Source organism: Pelmatolapia mariae, linkage group LG10_11 (genome assembly GCF_036321145.2).
Source record: "Pelmatolapia mariae isolate MD_Pm_ZW linkage group LG10_11, Pm_UMD_F_2, whole genome shotgun sequence".
Lineage (NCBI taxonomy): Eukaryota > Metazoa > Chordata > Actinopteri > Cichliformes > Cichlidae > Pelmatolapia > Pelmatolapia mariae.
The window spans coordinates 45951948-45972074 of NC_086236.1; the positions used below are offsets into that span (position 1 = coordinate 45951948).

General features: G+C 38.0%; 1 protein-coding gene across 2 annotated transcripts; it reads right to left on the minus strand.

The window, feature by feature from the left end:
• Nucleotides 1-3255: 3255 nt before the first annotated feature.
• slc6a3 (solute carrier family 6 member 3) lies at nt 3256-17224 on the minus strand. Of its 2 annotated transcripts, XM_063487182.1 has the most exons (16): nt 16904-17224; nt 16118-16225; nt 15598-15808; nt 14602-14733; nt 12921-13137; nt 11392-11530; nt 11055-11189; nt 9671-9774; nt 8886-9010; nt 8524-8636; nt 8189-8317; nt 7885-7984; nt 6195-6295; nt 5334-5501; nt 5115-5186; nt 3257-5018 (listed from the first exon to the last, which is right to left on the minus strand). In XM_063487182.1, exons 2-16 carry the CDS (start codon nt 16172-16174, stop codon nt 4995-4997), a joined length of 1827 nt encoding a protein of 608 aa, XP_063343252.1. In that variant the 5' UTR covers nt 16175-16225; nt 16904-17224; the 3' UTR covers nt 3257-4994. The 2 variants fall into 2 exon arrangements, with proteins under 2 accessions (XP_063343253.1, XP_063343252.1); XM_063487183.1 differs by lacking the exon at nt 16904-17224 and having other exon boundaries at nt 3256-5018; nt 16118-16222.
• Nucleotides 17225-20127: the final 2903 nt, after the last annotated feature.

Genomic DNA, 20127 nt, shown 5'->3' on the forward strand with positions numbered 1-20127 from the left:
AATTGCTTTGCAATTGCCCTTGCTTGACAACATTTGGAAAAAACGTGATGGCAAATATCTGTCATTGCCTGATAACACTAGCGAGAAACTGAGGTAGGGTGGCATCATGAAAACGTAGAAATTCAGGTATATTAAGGATCTACTTCCGTATCAAATAAAATGTAAATGTACAAAAGTGCTTGTTTGTTGTTAAAACCTTAAATAGACTGGCTAAAAAGGATCAGTAGAGATAGCAGTTGATACAAAAACAGTTAAGTGCTGTAAAAATGTGTGCTTTTATTTTGAAAACCTGGCACATTAAGGAATCATAATAAAATGATTAATAAGTGAAGGCTTTTATTTTTGAAAATCTGAACAATTTCTGAGGATAACATTTCATTTTTTTTAAGTTAACTGGGAGTTTTAACAGCTGGGATAAGCTCCAGCCCCCCCCCCTCCCCGCGACCCTGACAAGGATAAGCGGAAGAGAATGGGTGGATGGATGGACGGACTGGGAGTTTTATGTTTAAAATTTCACAGCATTAAAGCAATTTTAGGTTTTCATATTGAAAAAGTGATACTTATAGGAATTTCTACAAATATCTTGGGGCATTTAATTTAAAAAAAAAAACTGAGAGTATTCCAAGCATCAAATTCATTTTCTAAAATTACCTAGGAGCATTTAGTTTGAAATTTTCACAGCATTAGGACTACTTATAACTTGAGAGCCCCAATGTGCTGGCCCATCACACATCTACTGCTCGAGGTGGGAAGTAAAGAAGTACAAATACTTCGTTACTGTACTTAAGTAGAATTTTCAGGCATCTGTACTTTACTTGAGTAGTTGTTTTTCTGACAGCTTTTTACATTTATTCCCTACATTTTTATACAAACATTTGTACTTCTAACGTTTTCAAAGGGGGCTCATTTCTTTTGGTTTAATGGATTTAAGGAAGCCATCAAACATCAAACTGATTTGAGCCTAAACAGTAACGTATTAATCACCAGGGTATGTCACATAGAAAGAGATGAAAGAGGCAAAACTGTGTGCTACAGATAGAGTAAAATAAAGTTTGTATTCCTATCTATTAATATTACATTACTATTACATTAATGTAGCAAAAGGTTCAGCTAACTTTGCATAAAAATAGGTGGTAGAAATGTTCTTCAAGAAGCTACTTCTACTTTCTTATTTTAAGTATGTTTCAGAGCCTGTACTTTTTCACTTCACTTGAATCAGCACTTCAACTTTTATTGTAGTATTTTTTGACACGGGTATCAAAAGTACAGATATTCTTTACTTAGTTCTACTCAAGTAAAGAATATCTGTACTTTTGTCTACTACTCAGCCAGTGACAGCAGTTCAGCATGTCTTAAATACTCTTGAAACTGAGGAAGAATCAGGAACAATGTAAATGTCCTCCTTTTATGAGATGGTTAGCATGAGGGTCTGTGCAGACCTCCTTTTGCCCTACAGGTCCATATCGCCTGCATTGCCCTTAAGGCAATATGGAACTGCCCATACAGATGGTGCACTAGGGCTCTCAAGAACCTAAATAACTGCTCTGGCTGGAGGTGTGGCTGAATCATTTGCCACCTGGGTTCAGTTACTACACCTGTTTCCCATCTTCAAATTACCGCTGTGGATTTGAGGACCAGTTCTTACCTCAATTTCGCTGTCATACCTGCTGGTTGTCATTTACCGCCTTGTGTTCCCATGGATAGATGGCAATGTCATGAATATATAGTACCTGCTAGTATTTTTTGATTTTATTATTATCATTATTATTAGTAGTAGTTTTCAGTTTACCCAGCTATAATGTGTAGAAGTTAATTAATACCAGTGATAGTGCTATTGATCACTACTTTCTTATGGACAGCAATGGTTAATGATCTAGTTTCTTCATGAGCAAAAGCTGTTTGGTGCAAGTTTGAGGTCTGTGGTGAAATTGCTTAACGAACAGGACTTCTCTACATGCCTGAGAAAATAACCTTGAAGGCAAACTAGCCAAATTTAAATATTTAAAGATAAATATTCTGATTCCCAGAACTTCTTCATTATGCTCAGTGTCCCATACATATTTATATATACACTCAGGGTAAGAATAAAGTGTACCCATTGTCGATTCTAAGATTTTACATATCAGGAATCATAAAAAGATCATCTGTCCTTAGCATAATAACAATACATAACAACAGCATCATTTATTTAACAAAAACTAAGCCAAAATGCAAAATTATTGCATGAAAAACTAAGCACACCCTTGCAGCTTCCATAGAAATTAAGACGGTAAGTAGGAGTGAGGTGCTTAGTTTTTCACACGCTGTTTTTGCATTTTGACTTAGATTTTTTAAATAAATAATGACACATTGTAAAATGTCATGTACTCTGGTGATCTATTTCCTCATTTAAATGAATTGAATAATTTTAAAACATGCTAAGCTTTGATAAAACTATGATATACAATGCCTTGGAAATGAGGACAGATGCACTGAGCACTTATGAAACCTTTATTTTAAAACAACAACATTTGGGAATCTTTAACAAATGCAGAATGTAGAATGTTACATTAGTGCTTCCCATCATTAGTACACATCAATTAGCAAACAGTAAGTAACTAAGTAAAGTCTAATTAACAATGAAATTGCAGTGAATTAATCATCTTTTCATTCTGAATGACAAATCAACCCTTACAGTGTCATTTAATAACCAGGAAGTTAAACTTTTGATCTCTTTTGAGAAATCGTGCTTTTTAATCATCAATTGTACCCAAATGTTTGTCTTGGTGGATAAGGAATATTATGTTTCTGTGGACTGCCTCTAAAACCATTTGTCTAATGCACTTGTTACAGTAATGAACACCACAGAGTCTGGGTCACGCTGACCAATCTTGAAAGAGCTCAATTATCGGTGCTTTTCACAACATGCGGGCTGTGTTTATGTTTTTCAGTTAAGTGGTTATCTGTTTAGTCAGAATAAATCACTTGAATACAGACATGCCTGGAGGGTAGATGGCTAAAATGTCTCTTTTGGAATACCGAAGACAACGTTATGAGGGATCAATAAACCTTCTGGTTTTCGTGCACAAAATTGTTCGAGTGGAACCCTGACATTTGTGCTCCTAATGATCATACCAGATTACATCATTTTTATTTAATATTAAAGTAATAGCTTCACTGATCAGCAGTTACTTAAAAAATTTATATAGGTGCTGACTTCTATAAAGCCATCACAGTGCCAGAAAGAAAGGAAAAGAAAGTATTATCATTATTGTTGTTGCTTTTGGTTAAAAGAGAAAACAATGAGGTATATTTAAATGGAATTAATTATACTTTATTTGACAGTACAAAACAAAATTATACAGTTGTAAACACCACAAGGCACAGTACAGCAGCACAGGCATACAATTTGGGACATAGTGTTACATGTACCATAAGGAGTGATAACAAGTCATTATTGACCTGTTTGGGAAGGATTACTTGTTTTCTGATTAAACAGAAAGAGTTTGCAAGAGGAAGAAAATGTATGTAAATCTTATATGGATATATGTGTGTTTGTGTGTTTGCAGTTATTTAATATCATACAGTACAATACAAGGCTCTCTACATTACATTTACTTACACAGATATACCAGTTTGTTACATTACACACTATTTATTTGCAGTCCAATAAAAAGCAGCTTTCAAACAGTCTTGAAATACTGATTAAGACTGTGTACACTGTGAAATTAAAGCTTTATGCTTTCTGGAGGAAATGTGACAGTCATTGTCGCCAAATCACAACCTGAAACTTTTGAGGAAGGGGTGGGGACACGATTTGTTACAATGTGTAAAGAGTTAATGATCTTCTAAGATGAGCTGTGTACAGTTTAAAAGAAAGTACGTCCCTTGGCAAAATATTCTCATTAGATGACGAGATATCTGAAATTTTTTTTAACTCACTGTGCTCTTTGGTCGATTAAATCAGCAGCGTGGCAAATGCTTTTTTTTTTTTTTTTGTCTATCGGTACGTTCTTTTAAACTTTAGAACTGGTGTTGAGCTCATGTGACTCCAGGGCAGCTGTAATAAATGACAGTTTCATCTTCAGCGTATTTTGTGATTTTTAACTTAAAGAATTATGTTGTGATGAGAAGTGAATGAGCTCAGAGTAAAAGCTTATTTTTACTCTCATGTCATTTTAGTTTAATGAAATACTGGAAGTGGAAATAAAGTAAAGACCTGGTGAAATATGCTCTGCAGGAATCCTAACTTCATAACAGTCTTTTAACAGAAACAGCAAACAGATATATAACGACATTAACATAATATGGACTGGGATTCAGTAAAACTTTGAGCGCTCAGCATTTCAATTATTTCTGAGCGCTGAATATTTGAAGATTTTTCACCCAGAACAATAACAACAATAAAAACATAAAGGTAATGAAAATAAAGGCCACATGCTGTTTGAACTTTATCAGTTAACTGAAAATGAAACAAACCAACATAAATAAAACGTGACATTGTTGTGTGTAGCACCTCAACATCTTCCACAGTTGTCATGTTGACAAATATCCATGGGCATCAAAACATACTGCATTCATTTTCTTGGAGCTTTCATTGGTCGTTATTGGGAATGGCTAATGCAAAAAAATCCAAGAACATTTCTCACACTGATACTTCGCAAGCTGCATTCAGGGACCTTTGCATTTATGGAAAAGAACAGGCTGAACACCACATGAACTGTTTAACTGAATCCCATTCACTAGCAGTAATTAAATGGTGGAGATGTCCAATGCACAGCTTCACACAAAATTAAAGAACACTACGATTTCATTGTGTGTGTGTATGTTTTTTTTCTTGGCACTTTTAAACTTCCCACCACCATTATCATTGTTTTTAAATAAACTACTCTCCTCTTCTTTGTTCCTTGGACATTTACTGTGCATGCATTCACTTAGTGTCCATGCAGTCATCCTCTCTCTTTCTCTCTCTCGCACTCTCTCTCTTTCTTTCTTTCCCACTCTCTCTGTAGCCCTCAGACCACCAACCAGTGATGCAACTGCGGGGGGGAAAAAGTGCAATACGTCAAAGAAATAAATTACAGCACTGTGCTCCCGTACAAATTACCATAAAGTATGATTGAATTAACTCTTACAGTGAACTGCCGGACCTCCCCGTTGTCTACCAGATGATGCTCTGTCTCTGGGGTGATGGCATAAGCCAATCTCTGTTCAAGGGAAAAGAGTAATTAACTCTTGTCAAACACTCCACTTAATTGATCACGAAAGAGCTCCATCATGACAAAGGCAGCTAAAGATGGAAGATTAGTATGGATAAGAATCATCTGAAAAGATTTTGGAGCTTATAGACTTACGTCGCAAAACTTTCCAGGCAGTGTGCACAGTTTGTAGATGGCATAGAGAGGCACCATGGTCATTGAGGACATGGCCAGACACCACCCAAGCATGTTAGCCCATGCAGGAAACATGTAGGAGCCATAGTTTGGAGGGTTAAATGTGGCAAAGCTCACCACAACCATGAACTATGGGAAAGAGATTTATGAACACACATGACCTGAAAAACCACTGATTAAAAGGAGGTAAGATTATTGCAAGACAACACTTGTGGCTGATGTTAAAATGGAAAGCATAGTAAGAAATGAACTCAATCATTCATTCTCATGATGAGTGAATCACATGTCTTAGCCACCCCAGGAAAGATGAGAGATTAGGGAATAATAATATCCATTGAAATGGTTTCCTTTGTGTACGTATTTGGAAGAAGATGCTGTAGTAACAGTGTTTTGCTGCTGACATATAGTCGTGTGAGTGTACTGCTAGACATAAGCAGAGGGGATACTGTGAGAAAAAAGGATATGAACAATCTGATTTATACTCAGTGTGAATGTGAATCAAAAGCTAAGCAGTGAGATAATGATAGTGTTAATGTATGGGGGTTGAATAGCTACTTTATTCATTCAGCAGGTCTGTTGATTTTTTTTAATGCAAAATTAAACATGCTTTTTTCCCTTTTGGATTTTATTTCTGGTATTGAGGTCACATTTTGTCTGGAAAACTAAATTCTCTGTTTAAAAGTCAAACTTTGTTTGGTTATCATGATAAAAAAAACACTCACTGATGAGAGGAGAATCAGATCAAACTACAGTCTGAGTTTTATGCATCTTTTGATTTCACATTTTTTTTAACTTTCACTTGCTGGGGTTAGTATGACTCACCAGGAGGAAGCAGGGACTGACAAACTTCCAGCATAGCCTCCAGTACCTGCCTGGTCGGTGGCCAATCATCTCCTCAATGTCATCGCTGAAACGGTCCACTCCTAAAACACATAGAAATACTCAATATTACCATGACATGGTCAAAGAAAAGCATAGTTACAATACTGTATATTAGCTTGGAGCATAAGAAGAACAATCTCTCTGTCTTTCTCTCTGCACAATTCCAAGAGAAATTTTAGTATGAGCATTATCAAAGCAGGGTGTGTGCTCATGCTCCATGTGTATCCATTTAAATTGAAAGTTAAGTCTAATACAAAAAACCTGTAATACCAGAGGTTATCAGGTATCAGTAAAAATGGCAAAAATACAGCATACCATTAAACTATTTGCATTAACCAACGTCATTCTGCAAAGCTAACCATTATGAGCTGCTGCACCATTTTTCACCTTTGTCATGATTTTGCTTCTCTTATTCCTTGGCTGCATTTTGCCTTTGTGCCTTCCTGTCCTGAAGGCATCTCTCACCGCGGAGGAATAGATCCGGAACGACTGCCAGGTATTCCGCACTGCTAGATGTACTTATGCAGTGGAGTGCAGATCAAAAGACCACAGTGGCCGGGGTCAAGCATTTCTGTCAGCAGTTATGAGTATTGGGGGGAAAAGAGCCAGAAAAAGGCCCCCTAAAGCCTTAGGCTTGATTTATCTGACTTGCCAAGGTCAGGACCCACCAAAGTGGGGCAATATGCTGACCTCATTGCCTGGGGCCTGCTTAGTATTTAGTCCTTTATGCACCTCTTCATAGTCATACTTATTAGATATTAGACAAGAAACTCAGTCTCTGACCTTTAAATTGTTTTTCTGTCTGCTGGTGTTTCCGAATAGGGTCTAGAATTTCCACTCAATTACTGTTATTTTTTAAATTTGCTTGTTTTTCTTTTAAGCTGTTATTGCTGTAGGTGAAAATCCATGAAAAAAATCAAACACACATAGACTTACCCCTTCCTTCTGGGGGGGGGGGGGGGGGGGGGGGGGGGGGGACCCAGATGGCTATCATTACTGCAATTATCTACAGAACCACAAGAGGTCACTAAAGAGCACACAGAGGTCTAATATTTGTCTTCATGAGCTCCTACCAAAACTAGAGGTGTCTTTCTATACAGTGCCTCTTACCCTGTAAATATAATAAATTTCTTTATTTTCTTCCTCTGTCTGATGTCATTCACAAATAATTTAATTTGTTATTGACAAAAACTATGTTAAATGGAGTATCATAAGAATCTGGTCACATGGAGAGAGTTTGACTTGCACACAAGAGCCTGCGATCTAGATATCAGGCAGCTGATTCCTGCTGGTTCCCAAGATACAATTTTCTTTATATAGTTCTTCATCACTGCTGAGTGAGCACAAAGATTCACACGGGCAATGGTTAGAATTTGGCTTCATCTTGCAAGCACCACAGGTACTGTATATGCTTGTGGCTTGGGTAGAGATTTGGTCAGAGAGTGAAGTGGCCAGTAGGAATGGATCGTCTGGCAGCAGTATTCTTACATCTAATAGAAATATGTTGCATTGAGGCACAGATGACCTATGCGAACAGATTTCTCATCAAACCCTTAATAAAGCATCAGCTTTGTTGGCCATGAAAAAAAAATCATCCCCCTGCCACTTTTCTTCAGTCCATCTTTCTCACCATAGAACCACGCTATGCCGATGGCTTCAATAAGCACTCCAAACAGAATCGATGTTCCTGCTGCAAAGTGGTCCAGCAGAGTAAACACATACATCCCTCCCTGGAGAGGAAGAGGACAGAGGAGAGAAAGAAAATAATGCCTGTAAGTTTTCTATTGTTACCTTGTTTTTAAACAGTTTTTCAGATATTATGTCTGTACGTATGCAAACACTAGTGTTTAACCACAGCGCAAGGATAAATTCTAACTAGCACACTAACATGATGTGCATGCCATTAAACACAGACTCTCCACTAAGAGACTTACATTTGTAACACAGAAGAGGGATATGAGAAAAGTGGCAACAACAATAAAGAGGGTGAACAGCTCTCTGTGCTTGTGGAGGAATTTGAATTCATCAATTAGCCCCGTGATCACTGATTCCATGCCACCCATCTACAACAAAAAACACAGCAGTTAGAAAGAAAGAAAAAGTCAGTCCTGAGCTGTTAAGTCACTGAAGATGCCCGTCGATGCTTGGATGGTTACTGCTCCTAGACTATATATTTGAGAGTAATGAAAAACAGTAATTTGGCACAGAAAAGGTATGCTATTTGGCTGACCAAAGGGATGTAACTGTGAGTGTCTGTGTGGATACTCACTGCACTGTCAATGCCCAGAGTCAACAACATGATGAAGAAGATAACTGCCCAAATTGATGACCCGGGTAGTGTTGCAATGGCTTCGGGGTAAATGACAAACACTAATCCAGCGCCTAAAAGAGCACAAAAACCATGAAAAAAAGAGTAAAGGTGAATGGCAGAGCAAAACAAAATGTAGTGCTCAAACTATTTCCCCTTGTAGCAAATATAAAATAAAAGTAAAAGAGGAGGTGGAACAAAAATGGATGTTGTGGATAAGCCAAAATCAACAGCCTATAGCCTTCCCGTCTGTTTTATGAAATTTTAAACTCAAAATTAAACAGTTTACAAAGCTTTGCATAATCAGCAATAAACAATCATACCGTCTCTTGCAACTTTGTCTAGAGCCACGTTGTGCTTTTGGGACATGTACCCAAGGAAGGAGAAAACCACAAAGCCAGAGAAGAAACTTGTTAAAGAGTTGATGGAGCTGGTAATGATGGCGTCCCTGGATCAATAAAAGAAGGCGGAAACACGATAGTCCATAATAAGAATGTAAAACACTTTGTCAATATATCATCAGCCAGCACACAGTCAATATCTACATAACTGACCAGACCAGCTGTGAGTCAGGGATGCACTTTAAAAAAAAAAAAAAAAAGTACAGGCTTGACATCTGCAATTAGTCTGGGAAGTGAAACAGCTTAGGAAACCTTTGACTGATCCAGATCTAGATAGATTGCTCTGTCAGATTTTCAGTATCTTGCATCATGTGACAAACTAGTGAGTTGTTCTTTTCATTAAAAAACCAAAAATCAAAACAGTAATAACCTTCTTAAGGTTAAATGGTACGTTAAAAGCGAGTTTATGCTTTTATGGAATCCTCGAAGTGTTAGTTATCAGAAGCATTTTTTTAAAGGGCAAAAAGGGGGAGATAAAAGCCACCTGTGGGACGCAGATGATTTTCAAAGAGTGCAACAGTTTTGATTGGTGTAACATCTAAAGTAGTCTGCTGCGCAGCTTGGTGTCAAAGACATAGAGGGTTTCAAGGAGCTTCAAAGGTTATTGTAATTCACCTGCTTATGTTGCATGTGTGCTTGCAGAATCAGCTTCCCCACCTCCGTGTGCCTCCGTGAATTCCCACCTGCCTCTCCCCGTGTATCCGTACCTGTAACAGTTGTTGCTGAATTTGTTGTAGCTGGAAAAGGCAATTAGCACACCAAACCCCACTCCCAGCGAGAAACAGATCTGCGTTGCTGCCTCAATCCAGACCTGGGGAGAGAAAGAACAAGCGCACTTGTGTGAAGCGGCAAACAAAAGGCACAGGAGAGGAAAAAAGCCATTATTAGAGATAATTGCAGGAAACTCATTCAACAGCAGCAGATGAAAGACGCTTGTGAATACGGGGGGTAATTTTGCAAATTACTGCTCCATGCATCTATCTAATCTAATTCTCCAATTGCTCCCGTGCATCTCTCAATCTCTGTCCTTCTTGCTTTCGCTATCATAACTGAATCCTTTAGTCACGCATGTGTATTTATTGGGACCCTCAACACCTAGTGTTAAGCTAAATTAGATATTTATATTGTGATAGGAAGTTTCATGGATAAGAAAAATATTTTAAATGAGTGACACAAGTACTTTTCTCATATCTTTATTGCCTCCAGGGAAGGTAGCAATTAAAACAATGCTGTGTTTACTTGCACTGAAATAATTCCACATTCAGGCTTTTGGCACAATAAAATTAAAGGGTTAATTTAACAGTAGACATGGAGGATAGCAATAGTAGAGCCCAATGCTCTTGTTATGCTTCTTGTTTGTTAAGCAAATAAAATTTCATTATGCTTTTTTTTTGTTATCGCTGTTTCAGGTTCTCTTAATCTGTGGACTTGAGCTCAGAATTTTATTTGTCAACATTTGTTGTGGAACCATAATTAAACTAAACTAGACTAAAATAAAATAAACTAAGATAAAACCGAGAGTCAGACTTTCTTTTATTGATGGCCACTTCCATCTTTTATATACAGCCTGTATTTTCTACCCTGTTTTCTGAGTTCATTGTTGTTTTGTTTTTTTCTGTTTTGGTTATTTATCTCAGAAAATCTATAACTATGCCAACAAATCTACAGCTATAAAATACTTTCTTGGATTATGTTATATCACATTTTGGGTTGATAAGAATATCATTCATCAAGATCTAGGACTTTAAATGCTAAATTTATCAGCGTTAGTTGTTGCAGTATGTGTTGGTTTTGACCTATACACTGGCTTTGTATTGGATGTCAAGCAACATGTACAAGTTACAATTCCCTGCCATGATAACTCCTGTTAAGCACATTAGTATGATATGTTAAAAAAATAGTTGTAGTTGTGCATTCTTCCTTTTTTAGTATTGGAGTCTCTTTACATGCAAGTGTTAATATTAAATACAGGAAATACAAGTGAAAATGTAAATAAAGCCACAGTATTTCCCCTCATACTATATCTTATTCTTGTGGAACACTGTCACTCTCACTTCACTTGTGTCTCCTCTTTCTTCTTTTGGCGCTCACCTTGGCGTCACAGAGTCTTAGGAAGTCCACGGAGAGGTAGGCCTTAATGCCATCAATGGCTCCAGGCAGGGTGACTCCGCGGAGCAGCAGCACAGTCAAGACCACATAGGGCATGGTGGCTGTGATCCACACAACCTGAAAGAGTCACACAAGGTACACCCACACACACACACATGATACACACAAGAAAAGATACATGCATGCAGAACAATCATGCATTTAAAGGTGGTGCTGCATTTTACTGCTATGCTGTTAAAGTCACTGTGCACCATGACTCACTTAAATTTTTAGTTTTTCAAATATAACAGTAATTAATGTCTGCTATCTTATATGTTACCTTGCCAGAAGTCTTGACTCCCTTCCAGAGACTGAAGTATAGCAGAACAATAACCACAGCTAGACAGGAAGTCAGCTGCCAACGTGGACGACCCAGGTCGTCAATGCCGTTACTGTCCTGAATATGGAGTACTGCCCTTCTGAGAAAGGAGAACATTCAAGCAAGAGGCATGGTGACTCCTAAATCACCATTTAGTGTACACTGACTGTCTTGTATGTATGAGCACATTCAAATTTAGAAAGACTTCATTTAACAGAGGTGTGAAGTGACAGGATGAGCTCAAGAATACTGGCCTAAAAAGCTGTCACCATAATTTCATGTCACATGTTGTTGACACCAATCCATCGTCTGCACTGGGCTTAACATTGTAGCTAATTTCTGAGTTTTTTAGTCACCATAGTTACTGCACTCAATCCAAAGGGTTCCCCTTTTTTCTGACGAGAGCTTAGCGTCTTAAAAAAAAAAGAATAAAAAGAACATATGCAACAGAAGGTAAAGCAACACCTCTGTTGACTTCTCTCCAGACATTTAAAAAGAAAAAAAAATCACCTATTTTATTATTTCTGTCATGAAAATGTATTAACACCTATTAAATATATGTTTAAATATGTTCCATATAAACTACAGGATGTAAAATACCATTACTACAACACACACATCTAAAGTACATACAGTACAGTATGTACTGAGTAGGATATTCAGGGTTCACTGATTCCAGATGCAATCATAATAACTGCTGCAATTAAGATAAAAATGACTAAAGTTCATTATAATATTATTATTCATATCAGAAACTGAAGTATAAACCAGGCTCCAGATACCCTTCATAAGATTGGCTTTACATCCAGTCCCTGTTTCTGAAAGATGATACTTGAGCTTCACCTAAAGGGAGATTTGAGACCCCAGGCTGTCTGACCAGATGCTGCACCAAGTGTCGCTACATCTGTTGCAAGTGCTGAAAATAATGCATTATAATAAATCACATTATCACAAATGGCAGCTAAGATGGGAAAACTGCCTAAAGGTGACAACGTTCAAAGCCTACTTTATTCTAGATAGTTACCAAGCATGTGTCACGTTAAAGACTAAATTCAGTGGATATTGTTTTTGCCTTGATCCATAAATTTAGAGGCAGCCTAACAGATGAGACTAAATAAGATCAGCCAATTTTCAGCTGATATAGTCAAATTGTCTGCAGGTGGTTTTGCATAAATAGCCCACTGCCATTTTATCTAACGTGGATGAAATACTGCATCTGTCACAGCAGAACAACCCCTTTCACTTGCTGAAATAGGAGACACCTGGTCAGCTTCATGAAGGAAGGCAACAATGGCTAAATGCAGCCAAACTGTGCATTTCTGATTCTCTGTGATAATATATCTCAGCTATTTAGGCTGCAAAGGCATTCCATTACTGCACTGCAACCAAACACATCGTACCTCATGCAGTAGACATGTGCAGGACTATCAAAGCAACCTTTTTTACTCCTTACAAATAGTGTGCTAAAGCTGAAGATCAGGCCAACTTACTCAAAATACTCCTGAGCCGGGGTGGCTTTGTAAATGTCACTGACTGAGCCGTTGTCAGCCCAGTCGGAGCAGTTTGGACTGTTCCACGTGTTGTTGCAATGAACCCAGGGTAGCTCGCCAGTGAAAGAGGAGAAGAGGTAGAACATTGCCCATGAGATGATGACGTTATAGTAGAAACCAACATAGAGGGAGATGAGGATCACTGTAAAGCCTACGCCTGTTGAGGGAAACATAAGTTATGAATATCATAGACACTAAAGATACAATACTGAAGAATATTACTACTAATACTAATAATATTACTGTCTTTCTCGTGACCAGACATAACATATTGTTAGTGCACACCATAAAGCACAATCTTTGGTTCACTGTGAGTATACAGTAGCCAGAGTAGCCAGTGCTATATGCCTGCAGTCTCACAAAAAAAAAGAAACAACCTTCAAACGCTGCCTCTTTATGCCTTAATTATCAATCCATCTACCCTTTCTGTAAATCCGAAACAATGTCCACTCTTCTAAGGCTGTATTTAATTGTTAACCTTTGCTAGGAAGCATAACCGCAACTGTGCCTTATTGATTTCTTTGTAATGTGGATGTGATATTTGTCCAGGGAGCCATGTCTCTTATTAGCGCCACATGCGGCCTTGCTATCTCTCAATCTCCCTTCACCAACCCTTTCCAAGTCCTTTTTTCTTCAAATGGATTGATCCTGGGAGGAAACCAGCTTTTTGATCAGAATAATTACTGTCAATACGGGCATGTGTACGTGTATTTGAATAATTACTGTTATCCCCCTGCTGAGAGACAGAGAGAGAGTGAAGCGTGTGATTAGAACGTCAACGTACTCTGTGTGGTCCCTGACAGACGGCACATGCTCCGAGGAACACACATAGACGAAAAACATGAAGCAACACGTACACACTGCGGGCCACCTTCAGACCAACAAGGGCACGATGCCACACAAGACAGCCTTATGGCTTCTCACTGTGGAGCAACAGATGGTCTGCTGTTATCAGAGGTAACTTCTTCTAAAAAATCAAAGGGAATTCAGAGAAAACGACGGATGAATGCACACAAATTAAAGCTTGTTTAAAAAGCGTAAAAAACAGAGCCAAGTAAAGTGTATCATTATATTTTCAACACATGACTTTGCTTAGAAACGTGAGTCGGACTTCATGTTTGTTTCTCCATTAGTGTATGTTTGGATGGCATTTCTCCTGAACTGCGCTTTGCTTAACGGTGTGTTGAAAAGTACCCAGAACAAGCGTCAACCAGTGTTACCTGCCACTGGGTGACACAAAAGGATGCGGACAATCAGAATAAAAGTCTAAAAGCCCAATTTTCATTTGCTTTCCATGTGAGTGCCAGCAGAACCTGATGTTCCGGGGAGGATAAACAATGCCTGTCGCTGCTCAGCTCAGAGACAAGCAGACAAAAGAGACTGGCATGTGGACAGGCAGGCATGTGGGCAGGCAAGCAGACAGAAAGACACGTAGAGATTAAAGGGAGAATGTTAGCAGACAGACAGCCATGTAGGCAGATGGACATACAGAAAAATGCAACTCGTCCCATGATACATTTATTATATTCCTAAGAGGGTGTGCGTATATCCTCGAGTGTTTGCATATGTGAGTAAGTGTCTGTCACATTTGATTTTACCTTCATACATTTTACTTTCCTACCTTTAAATATGGGACATATCTTCCAGACTCCTGCTGCCCCCTCTCTGTTATACTGACCCAGAGCCAGCTCCATGTAGAAGAGTGGCATGCCTGCTATCACCATGAAAAACAGGTACGGCACCAGAAATGCACCTACACACACACACACACACACACACACAATTTTAAAAATAAATACATTTATTTACTTATGTCTTGCAGACATGTTCACACCTGTAAATTCAAAGAACAGCATCAGTTTAGTGCCAGTTTACAGGATCATATGCAGTGTCAACGCAGATTTTGAAAATGTAGTATTTAGTATTTTTAAATTTTTCTTTCTATGTTAAACTGCCACTGTACGATTGACAGGTTACTTTTGCCCTCTTTACTCCAATAATTGAGTATTCTAATAAAATGAAAACACAATTTTCAAAAGAGGGGGCTCATATATAAAAGTGTAGTTTGTCTTTGAAGATAAAGTTTATGCCTCTGACAGAACTTTTGTCATATTTCCTTACATACATATTAGACTTAGCGACGTGAAAGGCTGTGTGTTAGCCTTGACCATAGCTGCAGTATCATTTACAGCTCTTAAACATAATGAGAGCTCTATGTTAAACAGCCATAATTAGTGACACTGATTGTTAGAGCTAATCTATTCAGAACAGCTGTGGTGGTTTTTCCCCTATTTTGATCTCTGTAAAGGGTTGAAATAAGACGAAAACAGCGGCCATCATACACACAGATCTGAAGCACACACAAACATGTGCATGTAGTACATGCATGCATAAAGTACTCTAGCCTGTAACTAATTCCTCCTTTTCTCCGCCTTCTTCTCTTTCTGTTTCATTATTTTTCTTATTTGCCTTTGCTTTCAACACAGCCACCATGTTTATGCCCTCCTACCCCTCTCAATGTGGCAGACTAATCCCCTGGACTGGGGCAAAAAAAAAAAAGAAAGAAAGAAAGAAAGAAAAACACAGTTCCTCACGTCAGTCTCTTCATCAGTCTCACCTCCTCCATTTTTGTAGCAGAGATAAGGGAACCTCCAGACATTTGCCAGGTCCACAGCAAATCCAATCACGGACAGGAGGAAGTCAATTTTCTTTCCCCAGGTCTCCCTCTCTTCCTCCCCACTGGGGTTAGTCTGAGTCGGAGTTGGAGTCACTAAGGTGGTCGATGTGAACTGAACCCCATTCTGTTCCTTTACAAGTATCAGCTCCACCTGAAGGGTCACCAAGTTTAAAATCAATCATGCATAACGCAGAATGGAATATTACAAACACATTCACCTTAAGAAATGTTATTCATGGTGATGTATTAAAAAATGTACTGTAAAATACTATTATTTGTACTATTTTTACCATTTTTGTCATTCTTTAAAAAAGCATCATATTTGTATAATGCTGATCTTTAGCACTATATAGTTTAGTACAATATAAAGAGTCACACAGATGAGAGAGCAAATGCAGTCATTTCATAAATTGAGACCTTTGCACAGTAACAGCACTGTGTGTCTTAGATGTGTACCGACCTCTTTTGGACCCATCGTGTTGGGGGTGGGTTTTTCTGGGGCTACAACTGAGGACATCACGGTGCAAAATGGTAATAGTTGAAATCTCAGTAGGTAAAGCTGACAAGTCTTGAGCACAAAATGAGACAGAAAAAAGGAGTTTTTTGGGGTTTTTTTAAATTCCGTTTGTGAAGAATAAGGTTTTTGATGCAAGTATAAAAATCATCAAAAGGATCACTGGGATGAAAATTAAGGATTAAGAACAATATAATGAGATACTTTTAAACACTGAAACTGTAGCAAAAATATATATATTTAAAAAAAATTTAAATGTGGCATAAGAAAGAGAAAGAGAAAACACAACTGAGAGTCATTTGATTCAGACTGAGGGTAACAAGAAGGGATGGGGGAGCATGTCTACAAGGTCATCACAGCATGCTCGTTTTATTTCTATCATAAGTGCTGATAACCATTTTACTTGCAGAATGGCCTAGTATCTTGATGATGCACACTATCTACCAACATGTTGTGCTCCAGATTTAATTTTGGTTAAAAATTATTTCACAAAAATACTTTTTATGTGAAATAAAACACAATATTAGGCCCAAAATTGCCTTTTTTTTCTTTTTGTTTTTGTCTAAATCTTTTCAAAAGGATCACATCAAATTATTGTAATCAAATTGCCTAAAATGCAAAATTTATTTATTTTTTTACTAACAACACAGGATATAACTTAATGCTATTAATACAGGGAAATACAGAGTTACAAAGCACAAAACATTTTAAACTACAAAATGATATTCTTACCTTTTAGAAATAATAGCTGAACCCCGATGTCAGTTTGGATTCAATTCCAGTGCTGATGTTCTCTAGTGTGCTGTAAACTGATGCTGATCATATTTACGCAGACCTTCCTTGATAAGTTAGACTCAAAGCAAGAGATGTTCAGCACAAACAGAAGGGGGGGAAAAAGCTTTTTAAGATTAACAGGAAGATATTAGATGATAATTAAGAGAGAAAAAAAATGAGGAACTGGCAATCTATGAGTTATAGAAAGCCCTCCCACCCTCCTTGGCTCCACTGACAGACACACAGAGCCCCGAGCACCCTGTGGGTTTGTATGGAGATCTGTCTGCGGGACCACTCTTGAAATATGAGAAACAATCAACAACACCCCCCCATCACCGTCACTCTCCTCCCTCCCTCCTCGATCAAGCTTCATGTCTTCCTCCTCCTCTCTCACCCATCATATATCCATGTAAGTGTGAGGGGATAAAAAGCAAATACAATATTGCAACACTTATTCCCAGATGCATGCAGTTTCAGCATCGTTATCATCCTCTTGATTCAGATACATTATAGCTGTATAACATAAGCACCTAATCTTTTCTGGCCCACGGATAAGACAGCAGTGAGAGCTTAAAGCTTAAAGATTTATTAAATAAAGTGCAATAAAATTTTTAAAAAACATAAATAAATTAAAATAATAATTTTATTAATTACATTGAAAAGCCTTAATTTTGCATCTAACCTACAGCTGTATTGGTAAATGGACTGATTCTTATATAGTGCTTTTCTACTCTCCCAGAGAACTCAAAGCACTTTATACGACATGCCACATTCACCATTTCACACTTTCTTTTATTCTTTCTATCCACTATTCACACCTTCACACTCCAATGGATGCATAGTTAGTATCTTGCCCAAGGATATTTGGCATGCAGACTGAAGGAATAAGGGATCAAACCACCAACCTTCCAATCAGTAGATGCCCTGCTCTACCTCCTGAGCTACAGTCACCCTTTATATAAGGTAGAGTGGTTGTGGTTAAAGCTGTTCATAGACTTTCTTGGTTTTATGTTCAGGGAACTCACCTTTAACAGCAATACAGTTGGCAGCAATTCATTGCAATCTCAATACCCAAAGTACTAAGGTGATAGAAGAAAGACGGTGGTAGAAAAACGAGAAAACTATACAGCTCCTTCAACCTCCAAAATAAAATTATTCAGTAAATTAATTTGCAGTGGGTCTGAGGCATTATCACCAATATATGATTTGAATAAGCTGCCATAACAATAACAATTTTAATATATAATTAGTAAAAATGTATTTTAATTTGTCTTAAAAAATGTCTAAAAAACAAAAATAAATACGCAAAAGGGTTGGCTTGGCCGAATCAGCATGAACACAGAATACCATTATGCAACAAACTGCAATGATTCAGTCTCTCAAAATAAAATCTCTAACTTGGTTTCACCTGAGATTCAAACTAGCTTATAACAATACCTGTCTCCCGGAGTAGCTAGCATTAGCGAAAACCCTCAAAAGAAATGAAACACTGTGAGCAGCAGCAAGAAAAGACAACTGTATCTAATAATAATATGCATCGAACCCTATCCCACTTGAAATCAGTGTCAGTCGCACAAAGAACAACACACACACACACACAAACAAAATACTAATTGAAATAAATGAAACTTTGCTTTGGGGCTTAATAGTAAGAAGCGGAGTTAGAAGTAAGGTGTTTTGGGATGGTTTTAATAATTTTGCCTCTTATGTGTAAAACCCAAGGTTAACATCAAAGGTCTTTCTTAGTTGATACCCCCCTTCTACCTTTAAAACGATCTCAGTGACCAAGTGACACACTGTGTCCAAGCAAAAATGTCATTACCTGTAATGTTCAACAGGCAAAACAGAATCAGCACTGACACTTAGACCCCTTCCATTTCAGATTTAACCACAGCAGGACCAGGGCATTGAATAACCCAATCAGCCTGCTCCCCTTGGACGGACGTATGACTCATGTTTAGAATGGCAACTTGCTGTTTGCAAGCCAATCGTGGTGATCAATTGTCCACCAACTGACACAATACACAACGCACACACCTTTAAAGTGCAATCATCCTTCAAGCCTCGTATCAGAAGTTGTTGGGTCGATGTAAGCCGTGCTGGAATTATGAGGTTTCCGACAGAGCTTGGACAACGATGAGTTGAACATAATCGAGTGTCTTGTTTTCATAAATGCAACAGCTGAGACCCAGAGGAGAAGGGTCACGAGGAGGAGGAGGGGTGCAAGCAGGAGCAGAAGACAGGCGAGGGTGAGGAAAGAATGGCAGAGGAGGAAATGAAAGGCAATGCAAAAGGAAAAAAAAAATGAGAAAATGTTAAAATTAGAAGACTATACAGTATTACTGGCTGGTAACTACTACAACCTGAAACTGTCCTTTTCGTTCTAATGAGTTTTCTCCTTTGAATAAGCAGTTACATCTAGATGATGATTTGAGAGGGTTAGTAGACGCACAAGCCCGTTTTCTCCTTGTGAGCGCCGTCTGCTTGATCATGAAAGGAGGGAAAAAAGAAACACAGGAGAAGGAATGAGGACAAATTCTTAACCCATTGAGTCATGAGCATAAGCACTCATTTCAGACAATAAGAACATTCCTCCCCTCCACAGACTAACCTATTTAACCTCCTGAGCATCACAGTGGGGACTCCTGAAAGTCTAATTCAATAATAAATTATTTTTGAAACAGTTTTTTTACTTACTTGTGTTCTCTAATTGGGAAAATGCCATTAGCACTTTTCAGTTACATACAAAGCCTCTGGTAACCACAAAGTAACAATAATAAGTCTTACATACAGTTATTAAGCAATTGGTTTCAACTGACTGAAGAGTCTTCAGCCATGGTAATTGCTCAGGGAGTACATACACACTGAGGTTTTGTACTAAATGTTTATGCAAGCATGGTAGCATATTGTTGCTGGATGTTTTACAGAATGGCAGAGAGAATTGCTTAGTTTTGCTACACACTAGAGGTCACACTATAGAGGCCCCTAAGTAACAACAGTGCATGGAAAATAAATTTAATTCATTGAATTACACACTCCTGGAACAAAAGGAAAAGTCAAGGGACAACCAGTATTGTTATCCATCCCCTGTGAACTCTGAATGTCTGTATGTAACCCATTATGTACATGGATAGTGTGTCACATGCACATAATTTATGACAAAACATTTCACTGTGGTTCAA